Source organism: Ctenocephalides felis, unplaced genomic scaffold (assembly GCF_003426905.1).
Source record: "Ctenocephalides felis isolate EL2017-DRISC unplaced genomic scaffold, ASM342690v1 CF-g0.4_SCAFFOLD_00845, whole genome shotgun sequence".
In the NCBI taxonomy this organism is placed as follows: domain Eukaryota; kingdom Metazoa; phylum Arthropoda; class Insecta; order Siphonaptera; family Pulicidae; genus Ctenocephalides; species Ctenocephalides felis.
Window position 1 is genome coordinate 31,193,522 of NW_020536999.1, and position 22,649 is coordinate 31,216,170.

The following is a 22,649-nucleotide window of genomic DNA, read 5'->3' on the forward strand; positions in this document are numbered from 1 at the left end:
TTAGCTCGCTTGCAGCCTAATATTACATCCGGATTAAAAACAGCTGTGATAATTTTATCACATTGTCTGATATCAATTAAACCTGAGACGTTTACGTTTTACATGATGCTAATACACGTGCAATTAGCGTAACCTGAGACAGGTGACATCACCTGAGTCTTGAAAGCGAATGAGAAAACATTTACCGAGTATTTTGTTTGACAATGACAATAATACAATAATAAAATAATTAAAGTCACTTAGTTAGAGTGTTTAATTAGATGTCATTCCATCTGTGATTGCACTTTTCTTTTTATAAATAGAAATAAGAAAATTATAATAATTTATTATTTATATTGGAGTGTTTTTATTGCGGAGTTTAACAGGTCACGATACAGATCTCACAGTTGGGAAAATAATTTTGTATTGCCGCCAGGGTAGTTAATCAAATTTGATTTAATGCAACTTATATGAGGAAAAATTCAGTATTATTTCTTTGTGGGAATAAAAGAAATAAACTGTAATATTCAAAGCTAAATCATATTAATCAATTTTATTAAAGAAGCATTAAAAGCAGTGTGCTTTGCAAGTGGATAGCAAGATTTCAGTCAGGTGTTTTAGACACAACTTTATAAATTTTGCCTGATGTCTGTAAATAAGTTTAATTATAAATAGAATATAGAGCATTATTAAAATTTTATCATGGAAAGATAGGATAATAAATTGTAAATATATTTTTGCAATATTTTGTTGTTTATTTGTTCAAAATTTTAGTTTATTTTGTTTCAACATGTGCAAAACAAGACATTCATTCATATCCAGTGTCTATAGACATAAAAATGCATATATATTTAAACGAAACTTCTCTATCTAATTTCTATTATTTACTTAAGATATATAATGTAGAGCATTATTCAAATTTTGTCACCAGGCGTAATAACCGATAAACTTATCTACAGAATCTTTATATGATCTAAGAAGCTCAGCTGGTTCTATTTTCTTGACCTACTTCAATTAAAGATTTCCAATCCTTCACATTGTATTTTAAGACTTTGTTTATGATCTGGACATATTCACATCATGACAACAAGGTGCTTAAGCATATATACTTAAGGATATTAGTTCAAAATTTGTATACAATGGTTGAATATAGTTCAATTGGCTATATGAGGCTAACTACACGACAATTTAGCAACATAAACCATTATATTAATGTAGTAGTACACAAGTTCAGCATTATGAGTATTTTGACTTGTTGAAGAAAAGATTCATTATGATCAATATTTTTTTAGAATTTATTACTCTTCAACAATTAATTATAATTAATAACGGGTTTGATTCCGTTTGAAACCGTTTGAACGTTGAGATTGATAGATATTTACCAATTTTGAAATTCTGTACATAATATATTGCAATTTGTGAAATAATAAACCATAAATTGAACCAATTTGATAACCATTACTGTTAATTACAAATTATCGCTTACTTTGTGTATCTTTGAGAGCTTAAATAAATAAATAAGCGTTGCAGTATTGACTATTTGAAAATGCTACATCATCTTAAATCATATCATGTGCTACAGTCGTTTATTCAAATATGCATTATTCAATAGTGTCAAACAAAAAATGGCATATATTGCCTTGAATCCAATCCAAAATAGATTACCTACATTAGATTATTATATAAATATCGTACTTATCAAGTTAAGCTATTGTGTATTGTATGTCTCTATAAATTCCGAGCACGTACTTTTGCTTGCTCCAAACGACAGTCACGATTTAACAATGAAATTGATAAATGCAGATGAGAAATATCATGGATATTCCAACGCATTCCGTCAGAGAGAAGATAGAGAATATTTGATAGTATAAAGTAGTAGTATATGTATTTTATACAATTTATATCTACAATAAAATGGTCTAGTGCTATTAGATCCTACTAACTAACCTTTCTGGTCTAGTGCTGTCAGATCCTACTATTTTTCTGCCAACCCTCCTATAATTTTGTTAATCACTAAACAATTGTAGGAACTACAGCAGAAAATTAATAAATTGAGTTCGTTTTTTGATGAGTCCAAAACAAGGCTTCAATTGTATAAAATATCATATAATAACTTAATTTCATTCATTTATGTGTGAGAGATGGTAATGCTATTACTTCACATACTGCCCTATGCGTATATAATATTTATTAACTTCTCGTAGTGTAAGTTATTGTAATCGTCCAAAAATCGAAATTGAAAATTTTTACATTTCTCGACGTTTTGAAGGTTTCTGAACATTTTGGCATACCTCAGAAAAAATGGATGCGTGTGTGTGTGTATGTATGTATGTATGTATGGATACAATTTTTCGGTCGGGCGCACGGATCAACCGATTTGAATGGTTCAAAAAACATTCGATTTCTATTGAAAAGGAGATGTGCTTAGATTTTGGCAAAGGCAGGTCCTGGAATTTCGGAGATAAAGAGCAAAGAGTGCAGAAAAATAGAAATCGAGTTTTGAGAGAACGGAGTATCCGATTTGAATGATCTAAAAAACATTCAATTACTAATGATTGGGAGAAGTGGTTATTAGTTTTTGGCAAAGGTAGGCCCAGCCATTTCGAAGATACAGAGCTAAATGTTAAAAAATGGCAGTTTTTGAAAACTAAGCGTCAAATTCAAATTTAATGATCAAAGAACTTTCTGCTTGTTTTAACATAATAATTGATTTTGTAAAAAATTTTGTTTCAAATTTAAAATTTATTGTATATCGAAAATAAATCAGATTTTATTTTAATTCTAACTAAAGTTCTAATATACCTTAAACAAATAATTCTATCTTGCAATTCAGTTTATATAATCGTATAAATATTAGACAATGTTACAATATTTATAATATTCTATTTGAAAGCTTTTAATATTTATCGAACATTTCGGGACGGTACGGGAAGTTCCAGCAATTTGCCTTAAGTTTAATTACATATTGATAATCTCAGGTGGGAGTGATTTATGATGGTTATTTCTTATAAGTCTAGAAACAGTACTTTTAAGATAAAGAATGTTTTGTACATAGAAACATGCTAAGTATGTTACATTCTGAGAGCTTGCAGTTAATTAATATGTAATTAACCAACTAAAATATTATAAACCAACTAATATAAAGATCGGGAATGTCTGAAAACACGATTTTATTATCATCTCTGAAGAAGAAATGCATCAGTGGGCGTAGTTCTTATAATTAAATTTGTTTTTACTTACTTTATGGTTTGAAACCTTATGTAAAAACATAAATAGTCAACCAAATAACTAAAAAATAAAATTTAGTTGCAATGATTTGCACTATCTCCTCTGATAGAGGATGCACAAAACGTGATTGCAATATAAATGTACAAATCTTTGAATTCATGGAGCGAAAAGTATTATGTAAGGTGCATACTACTGCATTCTGAAGCATACTTTGCATCCTGCATATTTCACCTGGAATTCCATTGAAATGTTTCCTTTCTATAAACGTATCTTGGGTAATAAAATACCTGAACTGGTAAATAAAACAGAATCTCCAATGGAAACAGTCAATGTTTGAATACTCTTGTTAGAATTTACTATATATTAATATTCTGGTTTAACTCATCAAGACATAATATTCTCAAATTCATTAGGTACTACTTAAGTTTCTGAATATCTAAAATAATAAACAATTTCTCGTATTGCTAAATACATATGCAATAGAAATCTCTCAAGTCCATATAATTATTATGCAGTAACAGGTCCTTGAAACATTCTGTACTAAAATATGTATTATGTAGAATATTGAGCAACAAATATTGTAGTCCTTAAGTTTATATGGCCTTTGTGAATATTCTGTTTCCGTTACAATAAAACTTGATATATATTTGAATAGATAAATTATTTGTTCGCGATGTAATTAAGATAGAGATTTGCATAATCATGATTCGATAGAAAATGGTACATTTTTGAATGAATGAATTCTTTTATGAATTTTATATGTTATATTATATAAATATACTAAATAATAAAATTTATAATTTCTTTACAATAAAATTGCAATTGTTTTTCAATTACACATTTTTATGCTATTTTCTACTTCCTACATAAAAGGCAGCAAATGCAAAAACGAATCATTAAAAAACTGTTTTATCTGTGACATACATTGCTTCACAAAGAATTGCTCATGTTATTGTAAAATCTTTTGTACACAACGAACAGAAAAATGAATGGCTGTGCTGATGATTATCGTGAATAAAAAATAATTATTCTGAATAAAAATAATTTATTCTATATGAAAATGCTGTTACACTATTTACAATAATAACTTTTATAAAATTGTACTTGATGGAATATTTATACGCTATTTTATAAAATAATTCTTCCATTGCTGGAGAAATAAAAAGTGTTCGTTTTTCAGAAAATAACTATAATTTCTTTAATTACAGAGAAGAAGTTGCCGTTTCTCATGTAACTTGGAACTGATGGAAGTTTTGCGGAAGGAAATTTTGAACTGCAATGCGGTTTCCGCCAAAAACATCTTTACCGGAACTAACCACAACAAAAGATGGCACGATGGATAAACTGTAAGTTATTCTGAGTGAAATATTTAATACCGGAACTAACAACAACAAAAGATGGCACGATGGATAAACTGTAAGTTATTCTGAGTGAAATATTTAATATACCTATTCTAGACTAAAACTACCTTTATCTACTCTAGACTAACTTTCCTCTATCTATTCGTCCTACTATTGATTTACTACAATTATACTAAAAGCTCGATTTCCATTTTCTGCACTCTTTGCTACAAAATCCGAAATTACTGGACCTGCCTTTGCCAAAATCATATCAGCACATCTCCTTATGAATAGGAATCGAATGTTTTTTGAACCATTCAAATCGGTTGATCCGTGCGCCCGAAAACGTGGACGGAAAGTTGTATCCATACACACATACACACACACGTCAATTTTTTCTAAGATATGCCAAATGTTCAGAAACCTTCAAAACGTGAAAACGTGTGAATAATTTTCAATAATTCTAAAATAGTAATTAATCATATATGAAAAATGCTTATCTGATTTATATTATCGCTAATATTAAAGGTTTTTCCAAGATTAATTCAACAAGTATTAATTAATTTTAGTATAATGGCTTCATATGTTTTTTAATAAAGTATAATCCAAGCATTATTGTCAGATATCAGAAAGTACCGTGACATTATCGATTAAAAATTACCTTGACAATTGTGATGAGAAGGTGAAATGATACGTACATTGTGTATTTGTATTGTTTCATATTTTGTAATACAGAATTTTCAGAAATTCGTACTAGAGTTCATGGATTTATTTGCAAGAATAATATTTGATAGAATTGAAATTTCAATTGCTTTATTATATAGCAGAATGTAAAAAGTTTTTAGCTATGTTTATGGTATATCATATTGTTCTATTCACCTATCTGAATAAGTGTCACCTGTTTCTATTACGAATCAAATAAATCGTCCTTGACTCTTTGTTATTGTATGAACAAACTAAATAGATTTGAAGATCTATGATCTAGTTCTGGAATGAATCCAAGACGTAGTGTGATCCCAAGGACAAATTTGTATTTGCATTTCCAATTTTACTTGCACAGAATGCGCATTTAAAATTTGGCAAAATTTAACAGTCATTGATTATTGATTTTAATCGACCTACTATAACCTGAATTATGTTATAAAATTAACAATAATGAAAAAAATAATACAGTCATTTTCAAGAGTAATAATAATAGAATGTAATATAACATTTCAATTTATTATGATATTTTACGGCTGAATATTTTAAAGTGCGATATTACTCATAGAATACTACTAAAATATGTAAATTTGTAATATCTATACTGTTCAATTACAATGTCATATAATTCTTTTTCCTGCCCATAAATATGTCACCAAACTACCATTATCAGACTCAAAAAAAATTATGAAATTATAATAATTATTGTTAGAATATTATCATTTCAACTAATATTCTGCACTTGACATTCCTATTGTTGCAGATAGTGTTTTCAAGTAATATTTACTTTTATCAAAAAGCGCGTGCCTTCGAAATAACTGTATATGTAAATATTTTATAAACATGAAGGTTAGTTTATTCAAGGGCAAGGACATAGGTTGCCTTATTAATTATTACTCCTGATATTAACATCGAGGAGATATATACATACACGAAAACATAAAAAAGACCTATGTGTAATATTTTCCGGTACCCTTTCTTTCATAAAATTATTAACATATAAGACCTTTAATTTGTTAAATCAATTATTGTAAATACTTGTCGTTAACAATTAACATGTAAGCTAAATACTATGTCCTTAACATTATTCAATGTTGCACGAAGTGAAAAATAAATGTTCTAAAAAATATGTTTAATTGCAAAAAACTATAAATTATAATTACGCTTATGCAAGGTATAGAAAACCAATATTTGTTTCCAATATCTTCAATTGAATATTGAATATCGATATGATTATTTTAATGTTAAATTATTAACTAAAAGTAATACTTTCTAATAATGATAATAAACAAATCCTGAATTTATTATAAAATATAAAAAGCAAATAATAAAAAATCTAATAAAATCAAACCAAGGATCTTCGAATTTTTTAACAAGAAAGAAAGAATCAAATGTCAAAATTTTAATCATTTAGCAAATTTCAGTAGATGATGGTTTTATTGTATTTTGCACAGATCTCTAGAGTTTAGTTTTAATTAAATCTTATCTAATCTTTTATCTTATTGGCTAAAGGCGCAATTGATGTTTACTCCATATGTGTAAATAAATATGAAAAGGGCTCATTAGTGAACTATTATAATCAAAGCATTTATAATATTTTGTTCAGAGTTAGTTCAGACCATAGATTATGTTTGTGTGCAAAGTTTCATTAAAATCTTCAAAAAAATCAACTTCAAATCAATTAATTTTGAAGAAACTATCCGACCGATTGTTAACAAAAACTAATAAGCACATTTTTAACTGAACACTTTTTGAATTTGCAAAATCAGTTCAGTATTCAAGAGCAAAAATTTTTGCACTTATCTGCCTAACTAATACATAACATAAAATTAGAAAATCTGACTTTCTGGCAAAAGCATAAACTTTTCCTTTAGCGATTTGAAAAATGCATTAGTGCTTTCATTGCGGATTTAACACTATATAAAATTATTGCACTTAATTTCTCTGTTGCACAAATTAGCTGCTTCTTCGTTTATTTTCGAACAAGTCAACTCTTCTGACAACTTAATTATGATATTAGTAATTATGAAACAGAAAGTTGTACATTTATTATTACTGGATACATGAATGGCGAACCGGGCGAGATATGTAGACCACGTTCTGATTTCTATGCGATTATTATTATTACTATCATCAGAAGTACGTGATTTAGTTGTTAATTTTGATAACAGTAAAAATTTGGCAATAGGTTCCCAATTTTTAATGAGAAGATTTCTATCCATCACGAACCGAACGAAATTTTGTGTAATTATAGTGTGTAATATGTAATCAACGGAAATATGATGTATCAAAATTTTAACTTTCTATCATATAATGGAAAATTTTTATATTAAATTCGGTTAACGAATTAAATTGAGCGCAGAAGAATCATTATCTTTAGTGAGTCGTTTTGGAAGATGATTTTGTTAACAATTTAAAATGAGTAGTTATGTTAAAAATTTACTGGTTAAGCAAAAATCTATCTGAGACTCATTATGAAATATCTATTATCTTGTATTTAACATAGAGAAAATATAAAAAAATATTTTCCAGATTTTAACACAGCCTTTGTTCGGACGTAGTTTTATTTGAATTTCATTATTTTCATTATAAAGCCGGCAACCTTCATGGAATTGAGCTTTTACACCGGGTGGTTGCTACCTTGTAGAGGGGGTAGCAAATTTGGATCGGACTTATTTTAGTGACAAATCATTAGTGTGTTATAAGAACTTGCAACAAATGCATACATTATACCACCAAATGGGTGTTTCATACAGTCCACAGCTACAAAGGTTAAATTATAACCTAACAACCTGAGTTAATCGAAGGAGAGGCTTAATACGCACATACAGCCTGCTCTGCCAATAATTTTGGTGGGGCCACATTAGGTTATAATAATTGATATGGAAAAAATATTGGCATGTAACAAGCAGATGCTGCCTTCAACTTTTTATTTTAGTTACATACAGATTTCCTACTTGCAACGATAAAAGCAAGATTTGATTTACGACTATACTCAAACTGTCACTTCGGTAATGTGTGAGATTGCAATTTAAAACCGATTCAAAATTGAATTGATGTGCATACATTATTTGCCATCAATTTTACTGTCGTAAAAGTATGTTTCTTCTACAACTTTCTGATGGAACAAAACCTAATCACCCGGAAGACAGATCGCGTTTCGCTTTAAGTTCGCTCTGAGACCAGTTTCTGCTGCATTATATATTTATTTCTGATTTCATTGCAACTTTCATGTGCGCTCGATCTCCTAACACGATATTGAAATTTTCGTAAAAGTGCGCATAAGCATATACATATATAATTTCCATATGAATTCTTCAATTTAATCTTAATACAACTGGTTTTGGAAATTGCAATATTATGGGAAAGTCATGAGAATTATTTAAATGAGTTTACAAATGTTAAAAACATAACTTATATTATTCTATATTGTATTAGCTTCGATTGAACCGGTACTCTATTTACTCTGTTTATTATCATTTTTAACTTCTCGAAGGAAAAGTGTAAATCAGTGCAAATATTTTTGTCAACGTCTTCGACAAAAATCATGAACCGTTATCAGTTGGTTTGTGCTAATTAGTTCAATATCGACCAAGCTGTTTCTTAGTAATTAATTTTTGAAATATTTTTTGTCGATTCTTATGAAACTTTGTATTATGATAAAATTGATGGCGAGAAAAAAAACTCGAAAATATTAACATTATAGACATTTATTATAAACAACTAATCACATTTTTGAATTATATATTTTAGTCATTATAATAGTTTACTTAAATAGTTTCTTTATGTATTTATGTATATAGTTCATGAAATCTTATGAGCATCAAATGACAAATACTATTTTTAACATCACCAAGGAAAATAGAGATAAATAAAGTACGGTTTTGATTATACTTTACAGGTTATTTATTTATACAATACGTTCTGAATTTATATTATACTATATAATTTATTATTCAAATTAGACAGGTCCACAAAATAAAAAAAATTGTCTATATTGAGTGTGGCCCGTATGTTTTCCAATGTAGTTTTTACCTCACGAATCTGAAGTTAAAATATGAGATCAAATGGCAATCAAAATTGAAAAAAATTAAAAAAAGACGACAAAAATTTTTGATCTAGTAATTCATCTGCATGATATTTAAAATCTTATAATTTTTCCTCCCCTTTCTATATTAAATTACTATATTGAGCATTCACTTAAATGATCTATTATCATCAATAAAGTATAAAGTTATGAATAGAGAGTTATAAAGTTTTTTATACTCCATAAAGCGCGATGTAATAATTATCATATAACATGAGGAAATATAATAATTATAATAGAAATATAATTATATTTCTGATCAAAATTGCTATTTAGTTGCAGAGCATCGATATGCTCTTTTATACATGTAACTTCCAATTAATTTATCAATTTATTTTGTTCTGTATCTAATACCCCATAATTGAGAATAAAAATAGTAATCATAAATTAAATATTATGTATATTTTCTGTGAATACTACATTATATAAAATGATATTTTCAATCACAATACCGTTTCTTATTCGAATTAATGATAAATCTAAACAAACTATTAGTCGTTCGTGCCAAAGTGATCTGATTCTCTTCTACCAGCAACAGTCACGCTTCGCAAACTTTGTTTTAATTAATTTTTTGCAATAAAATGATTCGTTTGGATTATTAGAAAAACAACGGGCTGCTTTAATTGCCTCTTACAATATTTATATTGTTTACTACTGGCTACGCTATGATGAATTTAGGTGCACTTTACAACGAGCTTCGTGTTATTAACATTAGTGCAGGGATTGAAAAGAAACGGTTTAAAAGAAATTATTATTATCGCCAGTTTCTTTTGTATAGCGAAGGAAATGCCTTCCAATCAGAGATAGACGTCAATGTTTAAAAATTCATAACAAACTAAAAAATAATTCCACTTTTTTAAATGGAGAATTTAGAACAAACTCTGCAAATATTTGTTATTTTCCATAATTTTAGCAATGCTTGATTTTATTTTTTAGAATTTACGTTCAAAAAAGCTTTAATTGATCAAGAACTTAAAGTACAATTTCTTATTGTATTAGAGCATACGTATTTATATGATAGGGTAGGATGCGGCACAAAGGTCCAATATGACTTAGTGTATCAGGGCTTGTTCTAAATTATCAATTCAAGGTAGTAGATTTTTTTTTCTTAATCATTTTTACAAATTTGATTTATTTTAATTAATAAATTAGTCTTTGCCTATGATGATGCTAATTATTTAAAATAAGCAGGAATTTTTTTTAACTGTCGACACGATAGAGTGCACGCGCCAGATAGTATCGCGTGCTCGGGCACTTCGCAAATCAACTAACAATCCGGAAGAATATAATCGAGGTACACTTTGTTGAACTATATAACTTATCTATAAAATTAAATAAGTGTTTTATTGCTCCTTTCCTAGTTGTCTAAATTGGTATATGTTTGCATTAAAAATTATATAAAAATGATTTCAAAACTTGGATTCATTTTCCTGCATCCGGCATATTTATGTACATATATAATCGAATTCTCTTGTATAAAGTTCAACAATTATATATTATTTGTAGATAAAAAATGTAATAAGTTCTCAGACTTTTCCCTTTTTTTAATGCAGTTTTATTGTAAAAAAATCTTTTAAAATATAATTTATATGCTATGGTAATCCTTGCCATATCTGTGGTATGAAAAATCTTTCAAAATACTTATCCTTGTTATCCCAAGAAATAATTTAGTACTATTTACAACTGGTACTTTACTCAGAATTCTAGGCTTGATCCTTGTTTATGTTGACTAAAATTTGTAATTTAAAAAATAAATCTATTTTAATGCATCTGCAATGAAATGAGTGCAGTTTTATAAGAATCTGAGCAATAATGGTTTAGTGAACTTTTGTTTGATAATACGACTTCATGCTTTCTGATTTTATATATTGTCGGTGTTAATATTTAGAATTCATATTAGAAAATCAAGTATTATTATAGATATTTTTTCATAATTCATTATGTTGTCGATACTCATGTAGTCCTATAATTAATGGAAAGGTAAAACCATGAAATATCAATAACACCAAAAATAATATAACCAGGCCTGCGGTTTCTAAAGCACTAAGCACTTTTTTATTATTTTTGTAAAAATATTTTATCGATACAAATAAAATTTAATAAAATCACACTTATTTTTTATAAAGCAACTTAAATCGATTTCGTGAAAATTAGTTTACAGGAAATTAAGTTTTACTTCAAACATAGCATTTAAAAAGTATAAATGTAAATTATATTAAATGCTAATAAATATTTATAACTATTATATATGCATCAATCAATGATTTGATTGTGATTTGTAAATTTTCTTGTCTGTAGTTGTTGTATTGTTTAAATCATTTTGAATACTAATTTATGAAATTAGTTTTTATGAAAGGGGAACGCACATTTTTTATCTTATATTTTGCAGAATTAAATCTTTAGTGTTTTGTCTTACTATCATTTAAGATGCTACTTTCAAACGCTCTGGTTATCTGGTTCTGTAAATGCTGTGGATAATCACTATTGTGGTCTCTATTTACCAATAGTGTGTATGTGTACAATATTGTATTTAAGTATATTATACCTATCCATGACAGTACAAGGTGTGTTCTACTTCCTACAAAATAGCTTTCAAGTTCCGGTCGGGTTTCTACCTAATGAAAAAACGAGGCTGTGATAAGTGGAGTGCTAAATAACAGACAATTTGTTGCTACAATTAATTTTTTAGGTAGATGACACTTAAGGAATTAGTCTGATAGTATTCTCATTCGGTATAGTAAGCAAATTTTATGCATTTGGGTGTGCCTTATTACTAAACTTCTCGGAGAAGTTTGTGTTTTTGCCAGAAAATCCGGGAAATGGATCGCATGTGTGAGAAGAAAAATCACTTTTCAAACTTCATTTCAATTTGATTTCAAAATTTGAGAGCCGTTTGATACATTTTCTATAATGAAAATCTATCTTTTTCTATAGTGTGTAAGTGTATTTCAAAATTTGCTCACCACATTTTCGCCAAAGTTGTTCCTATAACATTTCTATTAAAATTTTTAATTTTAATGTAATCGATATGGTGTAACTTTCTTCATAAGTTAAAATTTGCATTTGCTTTCTCTTTGTGTATTAAATAATATATGATTTTTTCCTTAACTAGTTTATATATTACACAGAACCTTTTCCACCATCATAGCAACAAGATAATATTTTTTTGGTTAAAAGCTGAAAATTCCTAATTAAATTACCTTACTTTACAAATAAAATTTGCTGTATAATATCGTAAAATATCTCAAAGGTACTTTTACGATAAGTAGTACTTAGCTTACAAATTAATTGATGAGATGGTGTAAAGAGTAATTATAATAAATTTTAATGAGTCTCAATCTTTTATGTACCTGAAACACATCTTTTATTACTGGCATCTTTACAATAAGAGAAAGCATGTTTATGAATAGACCAAGTAATTTGTGTCGACTATCATAAATATATTAATAATAAATCATAGTACTTAAATAACAATAAGTCGGCTGTTTCGAGTTTCTTAAGTGACACATACATTATTTTTTGTTCCTTATTCCGATACTGTTGTTTGCCATTAGTCTTATCAGCATAAAATAGCTTTTTAAATAATTAATTATTATTATAATAGAAGAAAGTTTATTATTGTAAACTGTTAAGAAAACATGGAGCTTATGTTTGTTTCACTGTTTTATCTTGTGCTAATTTTATTATTTGTTCATTAATTTTATGACGTTATTAACACGGTTTTGATAACAATTTGACACAAAATAATGGAAATCGTAAGATCTATTTCGTTTTATTCTGCAGTAACTTTTAATATCATAGTTGATGGTTTCTCTTTCTCTATCAATGCAATTCTTCAGATTTCGACTAAAATATTATGTAGAGTTCATGCCGTTCACTTGTTTCAACTGTAGCAGAAGTAGCTCTTTATCCCAATTAGTTTTTTTTTCAATTTCCAAACGCGTCCTCATAAGTCATGTACTGATTCCAGCAATTAGTGTAACGACTTTATTATTATTATTATTATTATTACGTTCGCTTCGTGATGTTTTTAGTTCAGTCGTCTAGATTTTGTCACGTTTTGCACAGAACATTACTGTTATGTGTCAGACTGACTTAAAGCAGAGGTGAATCTGATATAGTTACTAATTCGCGTATTTGTGCCGAGTAAATTGAAAATTATGATTGCTGCAATATCTGAGTAACAGTAAATGCGGACTGAATCGCAGTTAGGCGTGTGGACACGCATTGCCAACATTGATCCAGTTAAATGATCGTTTTTGTACTTTATGGAGTTCAATAACTGATTAAAAGATGGTTAAACATATTTCTATTATCATATCAAAATCTAGACTTTTAAAACTGTTATTTTTGATAAATCGTTCAAAATTTAAACATTCTAATTAATTAAATATTTTTTCTTACAGATATATTGGCAGGCGCATTTCTGTCGATACTTCTAACCATTCACCCGACCGAGGGATACCGAGCGAATCCTGAACTAGTGTTGCGTCATCGCAGAGAGACTGACACCGCCGCTCCATTAGAAACGAAACCTCTAGAAATCGATCTTTCAACAAAAGAATCCAATAACACTGATACTAGTTCCAGTGATAGCAAACTTTCAAAACCTATCACACGCAACCGTGGCAAAATCAAGTACCACTCCTCGCAATTTACGCCAAAGACTAGTGAAATATCAGCAAATGCCAAAGAGGAGGATAATAAAAAAATCCGACATCATAGAATAATAAAATCAAGGCAGTATAGAAATGTTTCTGAAACTACAATAGCTGATGTGAGTACTGAATCTATTAAGGATGTGAAGCCGCAGTCTGATGAAACAACCCCGACTATAGAAGCAAAGGCTGAGAGTAAGAATAATGTGTCTGCTAATGTTGAAGCTTCTACAGAAACAGTTACAGAGTCTACTACGATAAAAACATTAAGATTTAGAACTGCCGTTTCTGCAAGCTTAGAACCTCAAGAAAAAGATGATACACAATCTCAAACAGAAACTTATGTGGGAAAAGAAACATTGGTTCATTTAGAAGCAAAAAATCTATCTGAAACTGTTAAAGCAGTGCCTGCGAATGAAGAGCTTACCACTACATCCTCACCTGAATTATCAACTATTTCCGCTAAACCAACTTCAACCGAAATACCTAGCTTTGATATTAGTAAATATATCTCTGAAGATTTCCATAATCAAAAGTACCGCTTACCTTCAGATGAAGAATCTACTTTCATGTCTTTGCAAGTACATGATCCTGTTGAAGCTGTTAAAGGAATTCGACCAGTCGATCTACATAGGTTTGAAGATGAACTAACTACTCCAAAAACTATTATTTTTGATGAGCATCATGCTGCACTAAAAGATGACATTAAAAGTAATTTAGCTGCAAATGGCGGTGAAAATAGTGAAGCCAATATAGATTTAGATGCACTAGCCGAAAAGGCAAAGACTGATAATAATACTAGAGTTGACAAATTGAGTGTTAAAGAAATATATAGCAAAGACATTGTGGGAGATGATGGTCATAAGCACAAAGAATTTATATCCACTAATGGTACAAAAGTTGAATATGAAACATCAAATTTTGAAACGAATATAAAAGAATTAGAGAAACAGGACGAATCAACAGAAATGAGTTCTAATGAAAATCATAAACATGAAGTTGTAACAGAAGCGTCTTCAGCTGTAACCAGTAAAGTAATACACCATCACGCCTCAGGGTTCGTAAATAATTTAGATGTTAAAGTTCGCGAAGTTTTTCCCGATTTATCAACATCTACGCCGAGAATCATTATGCATACACCTGCAAATATTGTAACCATCCCCGTCGTGGATGCAATATCAAATACTACTCATCCACGATTAAGAATATCAGTAAAAGCAAACAAATCAAATCCACAAAATGATTCTGAAACTAATGAAAACATATTAGGCAAAGTTTCAAATCGTGGCCAAAAATCATATTTAGTCAGCACTCCAAGTTCAGTACAAGACTCTAAATCATCCAACGAAATTCAACAAGCACAGGAAACAGTGCATGGTACTACAAAAGCATTTCGACAATTAAATTCTTTTTCACAAGAGAACATGGAAAAGTACAATATGAATTTACCCGATAATGCAGATGCATGGTCCTTGATAGGAATGAAACATGTGCCAACACAAAAACAAAATATTTCGGCTATTACAGAAACACCAATCAATGTCAAAGAATTGGTTGATTGGAGTGAAATAATGAAAAACGAACGAAATTCTTCTGAAAATACGCCAAATTCTAGCACAATTAAAAATATTATTGGTCGAGTTACTGAAAGCCAAGGAGAAGAAAATAAACTTATACCTGTACAGGTACCAGCACCGACAAAATCATCAGCTCTGGTTGTAGAAAACAACATACCCAGCAATGATTTAACCACAATGAAACCGGAGGAGTTTATAGAGAAAAATGATGATCATAAAAAATCTAAACAAGATACTAAAGACGATGGTGATAATTTGCAATTCAATAGAGTAGATGATTTTGAAATAAATTCTCCCTCATCTAATATTGAAAAAATAAATATTACACTTAAAAATGCTGTTATAGTGAATGCAACATTTCCACCAGTTATAATAACATTTAACATGACGACTATGCCGCCAAAATTATCAGAAGTAACGGAAGCATCTATAACTGAAAAGCAGCAAGTATATACGACGACAATAGGACATCAAAAAGTCGTATCTAAGAATCATAAAAAGCAAATGACAATAGGAGAGCAAAAAGTACAAATGACGATGGAGCAACTTAATCATACAACTCAGCCCATTCAGCAAACAACATCAAATATTTTAGAAATGACTAAAACTAGTACCTCACCAAACATAGTTATTATGTCTCCTGATCAAATAAACGCTGAAGATAAACGTCCTTCAACTGTTCTAGAAGTAGATTCGTCAACTGCAAGTGAATATGATATGTCGGCTTTCACAAACGAAATTATTCCAACAACTACAGATGTGCCTACAGAAATAACTGAAGAAAATCTGACAACTATGATATCGAATTCACCAACATCGTCTGAAATTATGTTCAATGATTCTCCTAGCTTACCAACAGAAGTACCCAAATACGAAACAACGACGGTAGAAGAAGCCAGTACATCCATGTTACCAGAACAAACTACTGAAACAGAAGAATCTTCGTTTACCACCATTAACACACAGGATGTAATAGTTACTGAAACTGAAACTACAATTACAGAAACACCTCTAGACTTTATTACTGACACAAATGAAATAGCAACGGATGTACCGGCATCAAATAAATCTTCTTCTACGCTTCTGAATTTCCCGGAAACAACATTATCAAGCAGTTCAGGAATCGAAGAAACAACTTACGGTAATATGATTGTGAAAATCATGAACGTGACAGAAAAAATGAATGAAGAAAGCGATTTTCCTCCTTTGCCACGTCTGACCACATTTAAACCGAAGGTGACTCCAACTCCAGACACGTTAAGCTCCGATGATTTTATTGATGAATATTCAGATATCACAGAAGGAATCGATATAAATATTAATGGTAACAACAATAATAATATTGCTGGTCACGATGAAGAGATTTTTAAAAACAAAAGTAGCGATATTCCGATTTTGCCAACGGAGCATGAGAAAGAAATTCATACAACAAGCCCAAGAGAAACAAGTAAGTGCAACACATTTTAATACTAAAATAAATTTAGTTTACTTCATTGGATTCTTCGAGAAAAAAATTATTACCAGTTAATTTATTAACATTTAAACATTTTATTTTATAGAAACGAAAACTTTTTGAAGTGGATAAATAATAATTTTTATATTTATATAATATTCAAAATACCAATAAAAATTAAATATAATAATTGAAATATGGAATAATAATTGATTTGGAAACAATAGTGCTTTACAGATGTGTTTGCCCACAAATAAATCAAACTTATAGCATTCTTTGATATAATTTTGTTTTGTTTAATTTGTTCAGTTTTTTTTATTACCAAATCAAAACTTCATAAAATAAATAATATTGATTTTAATTATTATGATTAGAAGTTAAGAATTATTTAAATTTACTTGCGTCATACTACTAATTTATTTATTCATAAGCAAACTGTAATCAATAATTGAAAATAATATTATAATATTATACAGGTTCTTACCAAGCTGATTTATATTAAGTACCTAATGAAATATTTTACCTAAAGATTTTCAAAATATCTTGCATATTTTAATAATATTTCTGAACTAAAATATTTGGCATACATTCAGTTTATTGTTGTGGTTCAGATTTATGGTACATTTTTATGAATAGTAAATAATATCGTGTTCTGTTTGGTTTAGTAGTATTTATAAAACAGGTGTTAGCATCCTATTTACACACCTGTCATAATGTACACCCTCGTACATATTTTTATATATGTCCTTAACATACAAACCTAGATAGAACCCATATCTAATACATATAATTTTGAAATCGGATCGCTTTTGATGAAGAGTAAAGCTATAATTACATATGACCATAAATTAATATCTTATATATAAGGGTATATAATTTTTATCCTGTTATGCGTGATCGTCTTTTGACCTGCATAAATCTTATATTTATTATGCAAACAGTTGAGAAATTATAATTGCATTACAAATGTTCTATAAACGTTATCAAGCAATTACGCCCATGCAAATGATTTGATAGCACAATATTGAAGCTCTATTAAGTAAATTTACTGTTAATTTATTTATTTATTCACAAAGAAAAAAGATAATAATATTTATTTAGTCATACATTTTTATTTTTAAATTTTGATTATAAATCATCTTTATATTTAACGTTGTGAGAGTATGTTATTATTTACATATGATATCTCGTTCAATGTGAATAATTACAATAAACGCACAATAAGCTTTTTCTAAACAATGATGATATATAGCGCTCAGCAAACGTGAGTCTTTTAGGATTTTGTCATTAATGTTTAAGATTTCATAGTGTCTAGATGTGATTTGCAATAAAATTAATAATTTTTCAATTGGATCTGTTCAACGTGATAAAACAAGTGAAGTGAAACAATTGATTTTAAATATCAATTTGGAAATTTGAAGGTAATAATAGTTCAAGCAAATATTGAAGAATTATTATTACAGTTTTTACTAACTCTGGTTCATAGAAAATCGTTTTTAAGAACGAATGTATTTCGTCAATCAGTATGATACTCATATTTCATTTGTCCCAGATCCAGGCCAAACTGCACCACCACCAGATATGAATGCAGACAAAGATATCCCCGACTTTATAACAGATCGGGTGCTACAGGAAGATACTACCGTGTCCACAAAGGAACCATTTGTACCTCCAGAAATAATTACCACAACAATATTTAGTACTACGAGTAAAGATCCTGATGGAAGTTTGGGCAGTCAGGAACCTCCTGAAGAAGGCGGAGCAGTGGCTGCGGTCACCATCAGCATTATTGGAGTTATTGCATTGATTGTTTTAGTTGCTCTCTTGGTAAGTACATATACATATATTTATTCTCGTATATACACTTTTCATTATAATTCCATGAATAGATTAAGATTATTTTGAAATCCTTCAATACTATGAGCTAATTTTCTTGACCTTGGAAAGGTTTCATCTTTATTGATTTTATTGAGCTTTTTTAAATCCGACCAAGTGGTAGTTTTTTCTTTAGTCTTTTGTATATATACATATATACCATGATGTCTACTTTGAGTTTGGTTTTCATTTGAACAAGTACAACTAATAATAATTAATTTTTGATCATCTGTTGTTTAACAATATAAATAAATTACGTAAATTAATTTAAAATATTAATAATACAAATTTTAATCGCAAAAGATCGAAAATGAAATTTTTTCTAATCATTACGTTTCAGGGGTTTCTGAACATTTTGGCATACCTTACAAAAATTGATGTGTGTTCAGATATATATATATATATATATATATATATATATATATATGTGTGTGTGTGTGTGTGTGTGTTCAGACACAAACTTTCGTCGACGATTTCGTGAACATGGATCAACCGATTTGAATAATTCAAAAAGCATTTAATTCATATTGACGGGCAGACGTGCTGATTAGCTTTTGACAAAGATATGTCCAGTCGTTTTGAAGATACAGGGCAAAAAGTGCCCTAAATGGTGATTCAGTTTTTGAGATAACGGAGCGTTTGATTTAAATGATCCAAAAAACATTTTATTTGTATTGACGAAGAACGAAAATTTTTGGGAATGCGGGTCCAGCGGTTTCGGAGAAACAATAAAAAAAGTAAACAAAAATGCCATTTGGTTGTCAAAAATGTTATTAGACATCTACACATCAAATAATCAAATATTTTATAGAGATTTTAATAATAACAGCAGATTTTGTACATTTCTATGGGTTCTGTGGCAATGTTTATCAGTTAGAATGTGACGCGGAGCTTACACGCTTCGATATTTTGTCTCTGCGCACATCTCACGAAAACGCACTTTGAAGAAAAGTTTCAAAATATTTCAAAAAATAAAGATAAATTCAATTTCTTCAAAAAAGTCAATATTTTCAAAAATTTCATAATTCTCAAAAATCTGTTTATTTTTTGAAAGTTTCAACAGTTGGTCTTAAGGCACGATGCAATACACCACTAGTATATTTGTTTATTTGCCCTATTCCTCATTTGATTGGGCTGAAGCGGTAAAATCTTTGCCGCATTCATGTATAGATCTTGAACTGACTATTACACCGTTAGCAAAATAAAGTTATTTGAATTTTTTTAGTATGTTATGCGGAAACGCCAGCATAAACGTACATACGGGCAGCGTTGCACACCAGTCAGCCTGGACGCGTACAGCGTTGATAGCGTTTCGGTCTACAGCAGCGTCCGGGGCAAAAACAGGGCCAGAGCTTCGAAGAGATCTTATGGAAATCCAGCATTCAATGATAGCGTAAGTAAAATCATTATCCAATCTTAATAGAAAACCTCAGACCGGCTAATTATCTTTTCAATTTAATAAGTGAAACATTTGCATTTGTGTGTCAAACTTATGACGCCATTTTATTTATAGTTCATCCCCTTTTTATCTAATTGTATTATACATATTATATTGCATTAATAATATCACTGCATCATCAGACAAAATTCCATCTAAATCCAAGATTTGTAAGTTATCCAAGGTTTTATTTTATCAGTACAAAAAATAATTCCTTTTTTGCAGGGGATGACTTCACACAGCATGTCCTTCCCTGCTCTAAGCAATTTTATTTCGGACGAAGCTGCAGTATTTGCTGAATTCACAGAAATCCCTACAGTGACCGTGCGAGCAGATGAAGTGCCAGCTGGATGTGAAGTCAAGAATCGTTATGCCAATGTTATGCCACTGCCTGAAACCAGAGTTCCTCTAACTGCAAAACCAGGGGATGAAACTGGGGCTTATATCAATGCGAACTTTGTCAGGGTAAATTTTAATAAAGCAGTACCAGAAAAAATATTGCTTGTAATATTTTGTAATTATCTATAATTAGATAATTAGATATATCTATAATTTTATTTATGATTTTATATGAAAGTTTGTAAATAAAATTTTTATATTACTATTTTCAGGGGCCAAGAGGAATCAGGAATTATTATATAGCTTGTCAGGCTCCGATGCAATCTACTGTCAATGACTTCTGGAGGATGATTTGGGAGCAGCAATCCAAAGTAATACTAATGTTGACTGATCTTTACGAAAATGGTGTGGTAAGTTTTTAAATGATTGCTATAAATGTGCCAAATTATTTACCGTATAGCCATAAAATTCATTATTATTTTTTCTCCGATAGGAAAAATGCACAGACTATCTCCCACCGTCAGAAGTTTTGGATTGTCATAGATTGTTCGGTGATTTTAAAGTCACGTTGAAAAAACGCGAAGTTAAGGATAAATACGTAATTTCTAATGTGCAATTGTGTAATATGGAAAGTGGCACGTGGAGGGAAGTAACGCATTTATGGTATATGTGGCCTGAAAAAGGAGTTCCGAAGGAGTACCAAAGCATGATTGCTTTCTTGATTGAAGCAAGGTGAGTTGGAACTTAGTTATAGGTTGCACGATTTTTAAATCGCTCTAATATGTTTACGGGAATTAAATTTGTTTTGCTAGAATATATTGATATCTAAGGCAAGTTACTTGCTGTTTCTTCACTATTTTAATAAAAATAAAAATGGAAGTATATTGAAATTAAATATTTAATTCAGCAACACGTTTTTGAAAATAACCTAAAAAAATAAGTAATTGTGTAGATTTTAATGAAATGGCGGTAGAGCATGATGAATAATAATTTCAGGGTTCAAATTAGATTTTATAGCAATTACAGCATGCTGGAATCTAATTTTTAGAAAATCGTTCTTAACATTAATAAAATTGATTTTGCAATATAATTTATGTTTATTTTATAGTTGTGATTGTTACTTCCAATATTTTCAATTTATTTATTGTATTTTATTGTGATAAACTTAATTGATCAATATATTAATTCATTAGTAATATAGTATTATTTTCTAATATTTCATAAACAGAAGTTTTATGAAATCTCCTCATGAAAAAACTGAGAACAACAATACATCTGTAGCAAAAACTCAGCCTCCGAAAAAGGAAGGATCTGAAGTTAACATTTATTCTCCACAGCAAGCACAGAAAGTGTACAGGTGCGCACGTTTTTTGTCAATATTTATTTTAAGAGGTGTATTTCAAAACACCATTAGTTTGAAGAAAAGTTAGGATAGTATCAAGAAGATTTTTAAATAATTAATGGACTAGTGTTTTAGTATTTATCTTGTATCGTATTTCTTTTACCAGGAAAGCTCACAGGGCACCGACAGAGCCCCCAAACAGTAACGGCGATGCTAAAAAATCGCCAAGTGGGGAATCCTCTTCGAAAAATGCTCAAGCTAAAACAACTACGACATCTATGTGTCGACTTACTACGATAAATGAGAAATCGCCGAACGGTAGTGTCTCGGAGCCGCCGTCCCAATATTCGACGGCGCCCGTGGTCGTGCATTGCAGTCCGGGAACGGGACGTACCGGCGCGGTAATCGCTTGCGATCTCGCGATAAAAGAGTTCGAAGTTAATAGAACCATTGATTTGCCGAAGACTGTCTATAGAATTCGCAGAGATAGAGCTAGCTCTGTGCAGACTAAGGAACAATATATGTTTATTTACCAGGTAAGGGTTAATTAAAATGTTTGCCATGTTTTTTTACCAAGTGAGGGTTGATTATTCGCTAAGCTTTAATTCAACTTATGACAGTTTATGAACAA

General features: G+C 29.6%; 1 protein-coding gene across 1 annotated transcript; it reads left to right on the forward strand.

Moving 5' to 3' along the window:
• The first annotated feature begins 4,583 nt into the window (after nt 1-4,583).
• Nucleotides 4,584-22,569, forward strand: LOC113382134. The gene is made up of 9 exons (XM_026620685.1): nt 4,584-4,623; nt 13,743-17,018; nt 18,577-18,851; nt 20,125-20,292; nt 20,563-20,802; nt 20,949-21,086; nt 21,170-21,408; nt 21,905-22,033; nt 22,185-22,569. The coding sequence occupies exons 1-9, from the start codon at nt 4,605-4,607 to the stop codon at nt 22,567-22,569; spliced, it is 4,869 nt and encodes a 1,622-aa protein (XP_026476470.1). The 5' UTR covers nt 4,584-4,604.
• Nucleotides 22,570-22,649: the final 80 nt, after the last annotated feature.